Below are 17260 nucleotides of genomic sequence, written 5' to 3'. Positions count from 1 at the left end.
TTAAACACGTACTCAAATCTATCGACCGAGATAAATAATTACTAAAATTTTAAGGATATTTGAAAATAGGGATAAATATTAAACTTATACACATAAATTAGTGCGATTTTATACATGAAATTTTAATTTAATTCAATTTTCAGAAATCACTAATAACATTATCAAATTAGCACCATTTTATGTTGATATATTGCATACACAAACTATTATATTAATCCAATATGCAAATAAATATATGTATTCATTTATTTAACTGTGCATAATCAAATCAAAATCAACAATTCAAATTCTATGTATATAATTGCATCCAATCAAAGTTCATATATCAAACTGCACATTAAAACAAAATTTATGGATAAATATATCCCGTGAAAATGGCAAATGGAAATTTCAAGTTCATTTTGCAAATTCTAAAATATTTAAAGGCTATATATGTAATTCACTCAACTTTCAAGAAAAAAAATTTATCCCTCAACAAGTAAAATAAAGATTTTAATTAGATATATATAATGAGATCTCACCAACAAGAATGCCAATTCAACATTATTTACCATAAAACTTCCTATCTTCACGGTTGATTTTAAGAGTTAATACATGAAATTACCGTTTGTTAAAACAGTTCCATGGCACAAAAGATCATGGGAACGTCGAAAATATCGGGCTTACCATACATCTGCGTCGCTGAGTCTCCTTCTCCGTGTTCATCAGCTTTAACCTCTTCTAGAATCCGTTTGTGGTCTTACCAATTTCCACTATCTGTGTCACGAGATTGGTAGAAATCGTTTGGTTTTACTATGTTGACATCCTCGAACTCGTTGTCATCTGCATGCAGGAAAAAACCGAAGCTTATAAAAATGCTGATTGAACTAAGGTGAGATGCATGAACTATATGGTAAGACCGGATGTTGCAATACACGATATGCTTCTTATTACTCATTTCTCATTGCATGATGTACGATGCCAGAAAGATGCAACTTCATACTTTCTGGCTAAACAATAAGTAAGGCATGAGTTAATAACTACCCATATCGGTGATACGCTCATTTCAAGACTACAATAATAGAATCCATCTCCAAACTGAGAGATCAAGTTTGCCAAGACTTGACAGTTGATAATATAAAATGCATTGCAATATAGAGCTAGTTAGACTGATGAAGAGAGAAACATATATTCAACTGCAGCAGCAATGATCGTCGGGGTTGGCATTTTTCCACTTCGAATATAGGCTTAGGTATATAAGATATCGTAACAGACAACCTAAATCTTAGTTTCGGCACAGACATGAAGATGCAGCCCTAAAAGATATAAAAACACATTAAGACGGAGAAGTTGAAGAGATAGAGAAAGAGAACAAAATGCAAGAAAGTTGCCCCGAGCCATTTCATGCATGCAGAAGAAGGCATGTCAAACAATGCATCTAAAGGAATAAAAGGCAGTACTCAACCGATTTTTTAAAAAGTTAACACAACTTTTCAGGAAGGCTAGATACTACTTCTGGAAGATTCCAGAAAAAGTTCCACTTCGTTCATGATTTTGACAATTTAAATGGAGAAGAGACATCCCAACTTAACCATTGTCACATACTAAGAGAGGCAATAGTTTAAAGAGGACCTCGAGAGAGTTAAAGGGGAAATTCACATCATCACCACTGAATGGCTTTTCCATAAAGCGCCAAAGAGGAACTTGAGAGAGTCAGAGGAGGTGTTGTCAATGCCATGCCAGTTCACAGACAAGGTTCAAAGATCTTGTGCGGTGGAGCAGACAGGTAAACAAAGTAGGGAAGCGAGTTCAATATCTTGAAGGGAGGCGTGTTGAAAGCTAGCTGTGATTAACAAAAAAACTTGAAATGAAAAGTATTCAACATTGGAGGCACATGGAGAACCTGGGCTGTTTAAGAAGAACAAAGGGAGGGCATGGGCGTGCTGCTTGTGAAGGGAACACAGCACCAAACAAAAGAAAGTGAGGGAGGGAGGGAGAAAGAAAGAAAGAAAGCCTACCAGGCTCTAGATAGTTCTACTCATGGAGAGCACAGAGAAGACCTCCACCAAGGGAGGAGAAAAGGGACAAAGGCAGCGGTGGCCACCATTCACAAATCAAAGACTCATTCTCTAGCAGCTGAAGTTTTAGAGAGGGAAGAGAGAAAAAAAAAACCCTAGTCATAGGTGCTAAGCCATTACTTTGTATCCAAATGAGTCCTTCATCTTTAACTTGTACTTAAAGAAACCAACAACCTTTACTTTATACCTAAATAACCTCTTAAATCAATATTTCATTTGAAATAAAGGCTTATTTAGGTACCACTCAAAAGAAAAGGGTTTATTTGGGTATAATAAGTGTATAAGGGCTTATTTAAGACAAGTGAAATAATTTAGAGGCCATTTTACACATTCATCTAAGACACAAAACGTGCATGGCTTATAGCAAATAAGAGCACTATCCTATGCAATTTATTGAATGTTTGCAAGTATTCCAGTGATAATAAAAGCTTCTTCACTTGTTTTATAACATAGTAAATGAAACAAAGTCATCTCTAACCTACCAAATGAAATACAGAAAATAGTATTTCCTCATAAACGCGAGGCAACCTATCTTCAAAGACTCAAGTTAGAAAGTATATATATTATAGCTTCTCTTGTGGCAGGAAAAGATTCTTCTACTTTTGATCCAAATCACTTAAGCTAACAAATAAGAATTACAGTAAATGGATGATGTGCAATAAGAAACATTTCAAGGAAATGAAAGCTGCAAAAGAAGAAAACTAATAAAAAGAAACAACCTTTTCTCAAGGTCAGTGCCACAACAGCATCATTTTCAACCTGAAATTAGAGTGTCATATGGGAAAATAAAATCAGTGGTAAGATATCAAAATGCAGCCAGAAAGATTTTTCAGCATAGGATGAGGGAAAAGAGAATGTAACTCATACCTTCTGGTCTGCCAAAGTTTTTGAATCCTCTAATATATCCCCATTACTCATAAGGATCAAACGCTGATCATTAACAGGTTGATCAATGAGGGTATGCAACTTTTGCTTAATGTCTAGGGTAGTTTCAGTTGGATCACACTGGATAAAGTAAGTTGTCTTGCTACGCTTCACACGGATGTACATAGCCTATAAAAGTTGTGGCAATCAATCCAAAGTTCAAAGGCTATACTTGAATATAACAGAAAAATGCTTCAAGTTGCTTAATAAATAGAAAAATAAGCTAAATAGGAATAACTATTGACAATATATTCAATGTCTTCCACGCATAAAACATTGGCCTAAGAAAAAAAAATTATACTTGACTATTTTGCTTTTATGACTCATTTGGTTGTATCACACTTACTGCTCCAGTCCTTGCATAGAAGAACTGTTAAGAGTTCCTCAGCGCTGATTCTTTTAATTAGAAATGATGGAATTGGTTATTTGATGCATAAAAGAGCAGTTGTGGAAGTTTTCAAACAAATCTATTTTGCTTCAAAGCTTTTCAACAACACAAATAAATCCTTTATCTAATGATCTATCATTATGTTCACAAGACAGTCCAACTCACGACACTTTTCAGTAGTCCCTACCAACCACAAGAAAGCTGCTGTTGGATATATTCACTGTTTGACAAGATGATAAATGTTAATTGCTATTTGAACAAGCCAAAATCAACCACAAGGATTCAAGCAAACAATCCTGAATTTTAGTAAATCCCACACTCCAACTAGACAGAGAATTTCAGATAAAAAACCAGCCAGATTGGAACTACATCTTTCTTTGTAAGTAACACCTGAACAAGTGAATAAACATTGGGGCTAGGCTATGTAGTCTAGAAACATTTGGTCTCCACCTAACGAGGAGTAACAAAACCAGTTTTTAACTATGTTTATCCAACTCTTCATTTTTCTTTTAAGTACCTATGTCCAAAACATCTACAAATATGGATATGAGATATAGAATCCTCCAATTACACGGAAAAACATAAGAAAAAAGTTAACCTACTCGTGTCGAACACATTCCAATATCTGACACTCGCATCTGAATTCGAGTGACATAAGTTTTTAACTTTTTAAAATTTAAGCACAAAGTTATGTTCTCGGTTCCATTCACCACTACGAAGTCCCCCACGGGTCGAGCCTTTTGCCTATTTCACTCTCCTTCAACTAGACCTTGAAGTCATCAATCATCAAATACTGCAACTAAAACTAATTTAGATCTACAAATTGTTTTCATTTTCTCATAGCACTTTCATCCTTTTAATAATAATTTACGGTAACTATAAGCTATCAAGTCCATCGCAATTCATCCAATTCCACCAACTGCAGCTATATCTCAAATCCTTTATGCTCAACCAGGCTAAATTACTAAGAAATTGGGAAAAAAAGTTGCCACTAAATTTACATTAAAATGCACCAGCACATGCACATGAACTAAAACGAGAGAAAGAGAGAGAGATCATCGGCGTACCATTTTTCTCCCTTCAAATTTTGAAGTTAACTCCCAGCTTCCGGTTATTTAAAAGAAATCTGCAAAAAAAAAGGGTTAATTTCAACTGTAAACTAACAAAAAATAAATAGTAACAAAATCCAGGAACTTCATATATTGCCTTTTATAAAAGAAGATGATAAGAAAAAAATATGAAAAAAAAAACATTTGCAGATCGGAGCAATCGAAATCAAATCCAAGTGATGAATAGCGTTTTAAATAAATTTAAAAAACAAACTTAAGGGGGAACGAATCAAATTAGGGCAAATAATTAAATATAAAAGAGATCAAAAGGAAATCAAACCTTCAAAATTACAGGCCCCTCTGTTAAAGAAATTTGATGCTCTCTTTACTTATTTATTCTATTTTCTTTTCAGTTTTTCTTTTCGACTCTACTGTTTATTTTTTATTTAATATATCGGTAAGTGTAAATGAGATTTTAATATTCGTAAATTATTTAAGTTTAATTTGAAAAAGTTATCAAATTTGATTTGATAATTACTGAGCTCGAGCAATTTAAGCTATTGATCGAGTTGAATTTTGAGTTTGATAATACGGTTAGTTAAACTATATATTATTAAATTACAATATTACTCTTAATATATATTATTAACTCTAAATTTAATTATCAAGCCGAGATCAAGCTTGATAAATTATATTAATTGAGCTTGAGTAGCTTGATTTTATCTCAAGTCAAGCTCGAGCTTAAAAATAGATACTTGATTGAACTGGAGTCGAATATCAAGTTCCAAATTTTGAGATAAACTTGAACTTAAAAGTATTCGGACTTGACTCGGTTTAATTACGTTCCTATATATATTTAAATACTTATTTGCATGTGCAATGAATTCTTTTAATTTCACAATCAAATTTGATAGACTAACACATGTTTCGTTTATTTATTTATTTTAAGTATTAACTAATACTTAGTGGTGTTTTGATTAAAACTACTTAAAAAACAACTTGTCTATCTCGAAAAGACAACTCGATTTGAATCGAGCTTGAACAAGAGTTTTTGTCTTTAAGTCAACTCAAATTTTAATTTAAATAATAAAAAACATATATTTAATTTAAATTTAAATTTAATTACAAAAATATACTCTCTTTTTTTATTATTAATACTTTGAACAACGAAATAGGCTTTTGTGTTAGGCGGCTTGAAAGCTTTTTGTAACTAAGGGTGAGTTTGGATGGGCGGTGCGTTTACCTGCGATTAGTGTAAAAACAACGATGGCGGTGAGATTAGACACTGTAGCGATACTGTAGCGTGAGACAAAAAATAAACTAAACGCACCGCACCGCACCCAATCGCCCATCCAAACCCACCCTAAGCCTTATTCTACCAATGAACAATTTTATTCTTAATCGTGCATTGTCAGTATAGTAAATAATTATTCATGTCTTAATTACTATTGAATTATTCATTTTCTTTTATAATCACATGTATTATCATCTGTTTCACGATTTGAGTATAGTATTTTTCAAGTCGAGATAATATTCTCAACAATGTTGACTTCAGGTTTTGAACTTTAGGCACGTACGGAGAAAAATCTATTTTCTCTTTCATTTCTTCCAACTACTTATTGATGAATTGTCTATGTAAGTTTTTGTTTCGAGACAATAATCACCCAATTAAATTGTTGATTTTTTAAATTTAAAAGAGTATAAATAAATTTTTTATACAATCTTTACTGTTATCTATAACACTCCTTAAATCCTTAAATCAAATAATAATACGTGTTTGAACATGTTTAAATCTATGCCATCTTTAATTATTTTAATAGCAATGAGCTAAAACTCAATCTATATCTGTAAAAATAATTTTAAATACTTTCATTTATAATCATATACATGTAACATTTAATTTTTTATATTTATAAAATAAATTTCATGAAATGCTTGAAATTTTAAATAATTTAAATAATTAAATTTGATTTTCATATGTAAAGATAAATATTATTGTTTTATATTTTAACAGCGGAATAAAAATTGTACAAACAGTATTATAATATTGAAATTTATATATTATTTAAAAATTAAGAGAAATTAACATTGTTAATAATAAGTAACAATAATTAAAATTAAACACCTAAAACGTTAAAAACTAGTTATATTAAGAAATAAAAGTAAAGTGCCATTATTAACTTTGCAAATTTTCAATACAATAAATACATGTCAGGTAACACCTATTTATGAATTGTACATCATTTGATGTCTAAGCAAGCAAAATAGGTCTTACATGTAATTATTGCAAATTTTCAATACAATAATTACACTTAAAGTCTTGTGTTTCGACTTTGAAGAAAGTCTAGGGGCACCATTTGATGTCTAAGCAACCAAAATCATAGTTGTTGAGAGCTTTACGATTGAAGAGATTTGGAGGGGTACGTATATTTCGGATAAAATTAAATTAATTAATTAAATTAAATTAAATTAATTTGATTTAGGTTTTTATTTTTATTCTCTTCAATAATTTAATTTTTGTTCATAAAATAACTTTAAACGTCATGAACTAACGAACTAAAATCTAAGTTTTTTTTTTTCGATCTTTGATGCTGACTGCTAGATTGACTTGGATATAAGATATATTATTTTACTCATCGATTGGTATTGAACTACCGTACCAATCGTCTAATCATTATTTGAAGCTCACTGGTAGGACTTTTTATTAAAAAAAAAACTTAACAGACAAATGACTTAAAATGGAAATTTTTGAATAGTTCGGTATTGTTTTGTAACTTTTAAAGTTTAGTGACTAAAATATAAACTTACTAAAATTTTAATAACTTTAGGTATAGTTTATCCAATTAAAAACAAGAAAAACGAAAACTCATAACTCAAAAAGTTAGAAATTTCGATTAATTTGAAAATAATTACACGATCAAGTTTTTATTTATTTTTAAATAGTCCTACCTCAAAGAAATTAGATTAAAATAAATTATAGAAGTTAATCCACAATAAAATTATATAATAGTTAGCAGATCGTGACACTTAACATATCTTAAAATATTTATGTCAACTTATGAAATTTCAGTGTCCATGTGAAACTCTCATGCTAAATTTGCTAATTTCATAGTTCTAAATTATTGGTCGGTCATAAATTTTATTGTTGTGTCTAATTATGAAGTTCGTGCTTATATTTTGTAGAAATTGAAAAATTAGTCCTTCTACTTTAACTTTCTAAAATTGATTCTTGTAATTTATAAAAGAAGAAAAAGAAGTTAATTAAATTGAGTGACACTGCTAATCACAGCCACTAAACCATTGCCCTTGGAAATCAATAGTGCAATAATTTCTATGCAAGAAATTAACAAAAGTCAACAGTTTAATAATTTATACCAACAAATTAGTAAAACCAATAGTTTAATAAAGTACGATGATCAATTTTTAACAAATTAAAATAGAATGATTAATTTTTCAGTTTTTGTAAAGTAGAAGGATGAAATTTACAATTAAACCTACTTAAATTTTTTCATAAACAAACTTCCTTTAAATAAAGCGAAAAATGACAATGCATGAGATGGACAATAAGACCCCAACTGATCAGGAAAACATAAAGGAGCTTCGCCCCTGCCCCAAATGGTAAATTGATCAATTTAACTCTTTTAAAATGATAGTAAAATTTTAGTTTAGTCCCTTGAAATATTTTTTTACTTTGCCCCTAGCACATAGGCATAAAACACAGACTCTCGAGCTGAAAAAGAAAAACCCACCAAAGAGGAGAAGATATTAGCAAACCATGACGAATGTTTTTAGAATCGAACTAATGATTGAACAGATTAAATTATTGATTTCTGTTCAATCAGTTTAATCGTTTCAATTAAATAAATTATTAAAATATTATTTTAAGTATTAATTTAATTAATTCTCATGTAACTAATCTAATCTCGTATTTCAAATCGATATTCTATTCAATTTTCGATCTAACTATCCATCCATTTAATATAATTTTGAAAATAATGATCGCAACCTCTAATACAACGACAGGAGATGAATCAAAGCTGGTTCGGAAATTAAACACTGTCATGCAATTGTTTAATGACACCTAGACGTTATTACCGTGTGAGACTGGCAATGTACATATCAAATGAAATGGTCGGCGGCAAAGGCAAGACATGTGGACCCGCTTTTAGTAACCGTTAAGATAATGCTTTTAGAGGTTTTTTTAACTTTTAACGGACATTTTAATCATGAAAGGCTTCCAACAAATGTAATGGTTAATTATAATTCACAATTTAATCATGATGTTCCACCCAATAAGACCAAATTCATATAAAAACAAAGACAATATTTTCGATTCTTCTCGTAAATTTAGATTTTAGTATGCATTTTATTTTAAAAATTAATATTTTATTTTAAAATTTTAAAATTTAGATTCAATTATTTTGTTAAATTTAGATTTACTATATTGACATTATTTTAGTTACACAAATCATTATTTCTTATTTCAAAATGTCATATTAATAAATTTAATAAAAAAATAATGTTAACAATTAAATCGAATTTTAAAAAGTAAAGAGATTAAATTCTTATGAATAAAATTACATGGATTAAATTCTAAAAGTACAAGGATTTATGATGTATTTTAACCTTAATTTAATTGATTGGATTAGTTGCACAAGTACAATTTCAATTGCAATCATAATTAAGTATTATAGAGCGTAATCACACTAATATCTAGAGTCAAACTAGAATAGTTCTCGAGAGAACTCATATACGATGGAATATAAGTTAGAATGAATTTAGAAACAATTCACCCATGTTTTACGCAATGTGGAGTCGATCCTAAGCATAAATCTCAAAACCTTAGCTTTTGCTAATAATGTTAATGCACCATTGACAAGCAATGTTTACAAAATCGAATTTAGAGCTGGTCAGTACATCCATCCAAAACAAGATGAAAAAACTAATTGATTCATGAACCGATACAGACTGTTTGAACCAAGCAAAAAAAAAACTTAAAATTTTTAATAATTTATTTAATTTAAACCATATGAATTGGTCAAATTAAAAATCGATAGCTCAATCGGTTCAACCACCAGTCTATTTTCAAAAATATCATTGGAAACATTAAATTTAAATTTAACGTGAAATATTTTAAATATAAACGAATCAAAAGTGTAAATTGCTTTGAATCTAATGCATTTAAAGTTTTTTTTTTACACACAAATCTTTTACATATGATTTAGATTTCATTTCTTACAATAAATTTGTGACGATTTCGTTAATTAAATAAATATCTAAATTTAATTAACAAAATCTAACTTTAACACTTTTTAGTAATCACTTTTAAAACTTAAAATCCTAAATAATATAATATTTAGTGTATCAAATTGGCAAAAATTATAAATTGGTATTTAAAATTTTTTTATTCACATAGTCTGAAAATTTATCAATTCTTTTAATTTAATATCTGAACTTATTCGGTAAAAATATAATGATGTGACACTTTGAAATATATTTTAAAATAATATAACACAATATCAATATGTCACGTTATCAAAATTTAATGGAGTTTAAATTTAGGGACCAAATTGACAAAAACACCCAACTTTTGAGACTAATGTGAAGAAAGGTTTAAGGATCAAATAAAAATAATTAACAAATTTAGTGACTAAATATTGACTTATCCCTATTCATAATCACTATAAATTCACACCATTGTCTAAATCTCTGCTTTTTTGATGTTTCCGAAATTTATTCTTACGTTTTATTTTTAAACCTCCACTTTCCCAAGCAGTTTCCAAACACCAATTTTCTTTTCTCTTTCTTTCTCTCTGTTTCTCTCTTCTTTTTAAATGCAATGAAAAGCACAAGCCAAGCTTTCATATCTTATTTCTTGTTCGAGTTTCTTTAATGGAAAAGAAATAAAAGCTGAAACTTTGTAGAAAAATTCGGTGTTCGATAGTGAGCTGTTTGAATTTCGGAATTGATCGCTTTTGTTCGTGTAAATCAAAGCCGGCTTCTCCGAGGATCAAACTTGTTTGTATTTTCTGCAAATTAAAAAAGGTACCTTTTGTTCGTTGAAGAACTTTTTAGATTGTGATTTGAATTTTGTTTTTGAATCTTTGGCGGTAAATATGTATGGCCTTTATGGTATCTGATTGCTTTAAATTTTCTCGGTAAAGTTCTTTTATTTTATTTTTTGTTCTTAAATTTTTCTCGGTAAAAGTTAAAGAATTAAGATCATAAAATTTAAATAGCGAAATGAACTTATTATCTAAATAAAATATATTAAAACTAGTGTTATATATTGAAAAAAAGTGGTGAATATTATCTAAAGTTACTTCGAACAGCCTTTGAAAATTTTGGAAAAAATAAATCCATTTTAAGTCTAAATTGATGGGTTTGAATTATTTTATCAAATATTAATTCGAGGTAAAGTTACAAATTTTATTTAAACAAAAATATAAACAATTATGGTAAAAAATCGAAATGGGTTATTAATTTTGAGAAAAAATTAAAATATAAATTTATTGTATAAGCTAATTTTTACCAACAATTAAATTCACTTTGATATATATATATATATATATATTTCATTTTATTACTTAAACTTAATAATTAAGCAAGGTGAAACCAGGGGAATCCTGAAAAGCTTTTAGAGAGAGAAACAAAATTAAATTATATATTTTTATGAGAGTTAAAATGGAAATTTATAATAATATTAGTTTATAATTTCATATATTTTAAAGGAATTAAATGATAGAATTACCATTTTTGGGGTCAAGGCTATTGACTCCCCTTTCTACTATCTTGCAATTAGGTCCATATTGGTATCCGATTTTAGACTCCGTAAAAGTGTGATAGGTCCATATTGGTATCCGATTTTAGACTTCGTAAAAGTATGATGTAATTTTAAAGTGTCACATTATCAAATTTTTGGGTTTAAATATCATGGTAGACCTAGTTATTAGTCCAGGTACCAAAATAACCCCCGCAAAAAGAGTTTACCAATGTGTACCTAATTGCAAAAGGTTAAGAATTAAATTAACCATAAACCAAATGCTGCCAAGACTCCTGCAATTAGTTGCACAGCAAAGAAAAACTTGTCATCACTCAAATTTAAATTCCTAATTATGGTAATGTACTTTTTATTTGGTAGTTAAGTACATGTTTCTTTTATGGAAATAAAATAAATCATTGTTTTGCATTTTACTGTGTTTGATTTTTTTATTTTATTTTGTCACTTTCTTGGCAAAAGTATTTTCCTTTGCATTTCAGATGAATATATAAAGAACCATTCATAATTTCCTGTGTGCTTAATATTCGTAAGGAAAAAAAGAATTAGAACCAACATTAATCCTCCATGGATGCAAGCTCTGCTGCAACATTGCCAACACAAGAAACTGATGTCACAGTTCTAAAAGACACCCTTCGTTCACAGCAACAGCTTCTTCAAAAGCTATATTCCGAGCTCGACGTCGAACGAGAATCCTCGGCGACTGCCACGAATGAAGCCTTGTCGATGATACTTCGCTTACAAGGTGAAAAGGCAGCAATGAAAATGGAAGCAAGTCAATACAAGAGGTTAGCTGAAGAGAAGATTGGTCACGCTGAAGAATCACTAGCAATACTTGAAGAACTTGTGTATCAAAAAGAAATGGAGATATCTTCACTTGAGTTCCAAATCCAAGCTTATAGGTATAAACTTTTAAGCTTAGGGTATGATGATTTGAATGATCTCGAATCACAGTTTACGATGATTCAATCGACCGAGAAAACCAATGGATTCATTGGTGAAAAGGGTGTTAAATCTACTGTTAAGAGACTTAGTTCTTTGCCTGCTAGTTTACCAATAGGTTTTGGTGCTAAAAAGAACAGTAATGACGGTGAAAACAATCTGGGACCGGTACAAGATTTGTGTTTGAGCGCGGATACAGGGAGTTCCGATATGGTAGTTTGTGGTTTAGGGTCAGAATCGAGGAGGAGTTCAGTGAATTCAACGACCGGGGACTTTAAATCTTATTTGGAACAAATCAGACTATTGGACGAAAAGGTGAAAGAGATTTCAGATTGTGAGCTAAAGAAAAATTCAGATGTCTCAAAATCTCATGAAGATTCATTAGAAAGGTCCATTTCGAGTACTGCTTGTTGCACTAGTATTGTTCATGATATCTTTGAAGTTACTGAAACCAGAGCGAAAAAGGAAAAATGTATCGGTAAGTCGGTTTTGGGAAGCGATGATCGGCTAACAAAACCGGATTTGATCATGGAAGATACTTTGGGATTGCCTGTGAAAGACGAGATTGATTGCATAAAGATGAATAACTTTTTAAGTGCAAAGCCTGAGAAAGTATCATGTAAACTAAGAGATGAATATGGAACTGAATGTGTAAAGGTTAATAAGGTCCTAAGTGTAAACCATGACAAAAGTTTATATAATAAACTGATAGATCATACAGATGCTGATTGCAAATCGGGTCCTATTTGCCGAGCTACTACCGATGTTACCGACTATCAGTCCGAGTTGAAACAACTTAGCCAGAGAGTTGAACAGCTTGAGAGTGGGAGAAACAATGCAAGGCATGATGAAATTGTAGAAGCAAGGGAAGAGGAATTGAATTTGTTGAAGGATGTAAGAGAACAGTTGAATTTAATACAATCCGAGATGCAAAATTGGAGACCAAAGAAACTGGAACTGGCCTCTCGTTCGGCCGAGGTGGATTTAGTTCCTCTTACAGAGGTATGTTTTGTGATTGCCCTTTTCTTTTTATCACTCTCTAGCATCCATAAGTATTTGATAATGTGACCACTTTTTGTGCAAAACAGGCAATGCTGTACTTTTGGCTGTAATTCAAGCATTTGATGTTGGAATCAATATATACAAGCACCAGTATAAATCAAGGCATGGTGAGCTAAAAATGGTGCACATATACTGTATATCTTTTGATTTGCCTGTTAGAGTTTGTGATTAAAAATAGATAGTTTTGCATATAAAATGAACTTTGATTCAAAAGTTGCTTTTTGGTTGAGCTTTTTCATATATGTATTTTCATACAGGCAAATATTAGTCCGGTTTCTCGATGAAAGAAACACCGAGGAAATTACCTAACTGTATCTTATTCTTGTGTTACTCAGACTCGGATGTGAGGTTGGACATGATTGACGCCCTTTGATTTTTTTTTTTTACCTGTTTCGGGTTTCGATATTATCAGATCAAAATAGCCTTTGAACCATTTGAATCCCAACTTGTGGATGGCTTGGCTTATGTTGCCTGGCAGATTGTCATATGTGAACTGAAGCAAGCAGCACAGTTAGCTTTGCATGTTAACGCATTTCATGTTGTAAACCTGGAAAATGTTTTCAACTTGGACCAAACCGGAAGTGTTCGGCCCAAATCGGCTCTGCACCCTATGGTGGCCGAAACCCCCTCTCATAATCACCCCCCATGGGATATGTTTTTTGTGTTCCCACGTGGTCTAATTCATTTCCACTTCAACATAGATAATAAAACTAATGATGTTTGCCATTGCTGCTTCCCTGGTGTGACTTACCATTGCAAATTGCAGTGTTTTGGATCCATCGAAATTGCAGCTTAAACCACAAATTTTCTTGTTGAATTATCTTGTTCATATTGTTGAATTTTGTTGATTTAAGGTTCGAGTTTGGAGATTGGAGGACTGTTCATCTTCGGAGGGTGGAGAATCGTAAAAACGAGTGGTCTTGGGAATATGATGAGAAAAGAGAGAAGACGGGTCCTTAAGAACGTATATAAACCAGCTTTTGGTGAGGCCTGTAATACCCTATTTGGGGATCATCGAGAATCCATCTTTCTCCTCTCTTTTTTTAACTATACTTCCAAGATCACTCTTCACCTTCCAAAAGTGAACTGTCCACAAACCTCTAAACCCGAACTTTGCATCAACAAATTTATTATATTTTTACCTCAACCACAATTTTTACATTTCATTGATGGTGCCTTGATTCTTGAATCAAAGTCCCAAGTGGCCCGTATTCAGTAAGGGTTTCAGTCTTTTATTCGAGGCCTTCATAGTTGGCTTAACTAGAAATCCCACATCAGGAAGCTAACATGAGAATAGGCGAGAAGCTGGCTTTAAATAGAGCGAACCATGATGAGACTAAGCATACCTTTCTCGGCCTTTTGGCTAAGATCAAGTGTAGTATCTGTTCTTATCAGTTTAATATCTGATACGTGGGCCAATGGTCCACACGATATTAAATTTATTTTTTAAGGGGGAGGGTCCATCACAGTAGCTTGCTACTGGGGCTCTCAAGCGTAGCCCAGGTGTTGCACTATAGCTTGGGCCTTGCGCACCCCACCCAATTCCAGTTTTAAGTATTCGTTAATTTGTATTTAATAATTGGGTCTGGACTTAAATAGATAATGTGTATTTTGAACCTGATGGACTTGTAAGTAATTCGGTTTTTTCCATTATCAATTTTGAACTAAATTTCGATTATGGCGTTAGTTTATTCGATCATAAATAATTAATATTTTTATGAGTTTATTATTATTTATTTAATTATTATTGGTTTATCGAAGATCAAATTGGCTAAATTAAAAATTAGTGGTTTAAATTATTTAACCGTTTAGTTCAATTTTACTCTGAGATTACAACATATCATCTAATTTTTTTAATTTTTCAAGTAATGACGTGGTACAATATCAAAATGCAAACATCATTAAACTTTTAGATTTTTCAAGTTTAGAGATCAAAATGAAAGTTTCAAATGGACCAAAAAAAGTACTGGTACCGAAGTGAACGTGTTAGTCAAGTTTAGGTGCCAATATAGATATACTTGTCAAGTTCAGGAGTCAAAAGTTACATTATATTCTTTTTTTTTTCATAGTCAGTAATAGAATGAACTTAAATAAATAACGATTTTAAACTTAAGAGGTTAAAGTAAATAAAAAAAAATTCAAAAACCAATGTAGATCTATTTGTCAAATTCAAGAGCCAACAGTTACATTATCTCAAAAGCTAATCCTGTAAATTTCATATTTATTTGGAACTTATCTATATTTCTAAAGAACAATGTTTTTCTTTTCCAACATCTAAAAACTATGTTTACGGTATATATTTTATAATTTTTTAGATTTTATAAGAGGGTTAAATTTATTATGATTAATTGTTGTTAGCTATTCATTTTTGAAATTAATATGAATTAAGTTACTTTAAATTTTTTTAGAGATATGAATTTACTGAGATTAAAATTGAGAGGGAACAAATAAATTTTTTTACCAAAAAAAAAAATATAACAAATGCCAAAAAGAAAACCCTTGAAGTTACAAGTGAGAAGGACGGATTTTGACCCCTCAAGACATGGTGATCCGTGTTAGGACTTTCCATCGTGACTTTCGAGTCCATAACCTTTTGTTAGCTCCGTTGCTTCCTAGTAGACCAAAAGTGGCTCATTAGGAGGCTCCTTGTGAGGGGCACTTGAAGATCAACATCAATGTCGTGTGGAGTGGTGATGAGAGGAGTGCAGTTTGTGGTGCCATTGTTAGTGCCTCGGAAGGGTTTGTGTGTGCGAGCTTTGCGCACTAGTTAGGCAACGTCTTCTATGCCCCTTCCGCTGAAGCCTTAACCATTGTTGGTTTTCTTAAGAAAGCTTGCGAGTTGGACTTTAGCCAAATTATCATTTAGTCGGATTGCTTATTTATTGTGAACAAAATTACTAGTGTTTGTTTGAATTTTTTGTTTTGTTTTTGGTCGTGTTGCCAAGGGGATCTTTTTGTATGTGATTGTTTTACTTATTTATCTTTTCATTTTGCCCATCGATCAGCCAATGGTGTCGCTCATTGCTTGACACATTAAGTGTTGGAGGGAGATGATAAACTATTCGGATTTCATCCACAGGCTTATTTTGAATAACTTTGCAATATCATATTTTTTGGATTAATTTATATTTTCCTTTCAAAACTATGCAAATATTTTATTCCAATAGATACGTATATTGCCTTTGCCTCTTTTTTTTTTAATTTTTATCTTTATTGTAAAAAAAGAATTTGTGACCCAAAAACAACTCGATTTCAATACCTCACGAGTCTAATTGAGCTTTAATGTTAGTGTGTAGAAAAAAAGATAAATTTTAATACTTGATTCGAACAACTAGCGAAATTGTTTGAGCTATTCATTTTATTATATTATTTATATTTTAAAATCATAATTTTACTCTTATTATATATTTTAACATTTAAGATATAGTTTACGTATTTAAATTAAATTTTATAAATAATTTATATTAATTACTTAAAATTTTAAATTTTATATTTCATATACTAAAGTACTATTAATGAGCTACAATAAATTATTTTCTAACAATTTTATTGAAGTATCATAATACTAACAATTTGAAAATAATTTAAATACATATTTTCTATTTTATAACATTATATCTAAAATGAACATTTTATATTTTTAAAAGCGTTTTCGACACTTAATTAAACTTTTTAAAAATGTTTTTATGGCATTTTCAAAAGTATTTTGAAAAGCAATGCTGAATTAGCTTTCAATGACTCATTTCCTCTTAGAACACAATTCCTTAACATTATTAGTTATATATAGAAGACAAATCAATGTTTAGTCCTTAAATTTGATAATTTTTATATTGAGTCCTTAAATTTTTTGGTTAATATTAATTTTGAAATTTGACAGTTTTTCTCGATTTGGTACTTGAACTTGAGTTTTGTGAAAATATAATGATGTCGCACTATGAGACCGTGCAATATAGTCACTTTTAAAAAAACATAATAATTTCTTTATAGCTTCTAATATTTTTTTGATTTTATATATATTTTAAAATTTCAAGTAACAATGTGACATAATCTCAGAGTACCA

General features: G+C 30.5%; 2 protein-coding genes and 1 non-coding gene across 5 annotated transcripts; 2 read left to right on the top strand and 1 right to left on the bottom strand.

Moving 5' to 3' along the window:
* Positions 1-479: 479 nt before the first annotated feature.
* LOC105792831 (uncharacterized) lies at positions 480-4862 on the bottom strand. 2 transcript variants are annotated; one of them, XM_012621630.2, is made up of 5 exons: positions 4759-4862; positions 4437-4495; positions 2925-3110; positions 2777-2816; positions 480-822 (listed from the first exon to the last, which is right to left on the bottom strand). In XM_012621630.2, exons 2-5 carry the CDS (start codon positions 4437-4439, stop codon positions 740-742), a joined length of 312 nt encoding a protein of 103 aa, XP_012477084.1. In that variant the 5' UTR covers positions 4440-4495; positions 4759-4862; the 3' UTR covers positions 480-739. The 2 variants fall into 2 exon arrangements, with proteins under 2 accessions (XP_012477084.1, XP_012477085.1); XM_012621631.2 differs by lacking the exon at positions 4759-4862 and adding an exon at positions 4576-4662.
* A 5273-nt stretch (positions 4863-10135) lies between these two features.
* Positions 10136-14738, top strand: LOC105792830 (uncharacterized). Of its 2 annotated transcripts, none has more exons than XM_012621629.2 (3): positions 10136-10463; positions 11659-13140; positions 13227-14738. In XM_012621629.2, the coding sequence occupies exons 2-3, from the start codon at positions 11764-11766 to the stop codon at positions 13248-13250; spliced, it is 1401 nt and encodes a 466-aa protein (XP_012477083.1). In that variant the 5' UTR covers positions 10136-10463; positions 11659-11763; the 3' UTR covers positions 13251-14738. The 2 variants fall into 2 exon arrangements, with proteins under 2 accessions (XP_012477083.1, XP_012477082.1); XM_012621628.2 differs by having other exon boundaries at positions 10137-10463; positions 11731-13140.
* On the top strand, positions 14543-14738 carry LOC128032295 (U2 spliceosomal RNA). The gene has a single exon (XR_008188423.1). It is a non-coding gene; the product is annotated as a U2 spliceosomal RNA (small nuclear RNA).
* Positions 14739-17260: the final 2522 nt, after the last annotated feature.

The sequence above is a fragment of the Gossypium raimondii genome, chromosome 8 (assembly GCF_025698545.1).
Source record: "Gossypium raimondii isolate GPD5lz chromosome 8, ASM2569854v1, whole genome shotgun sequence".
In the NCBI taxonomy this organism is placed as follows: Eukaryota; Viridiplantae; Streptophyta; class Magnoliopsida; order Malvales; family Malvaceae; genus Gossypium; species Gossypium raimondii.
The sequence above is the reverse complement of the archived record's forward strand: the minus strand, read 5'-3'. Positions and strand labels throughout refer to the sequence as shown.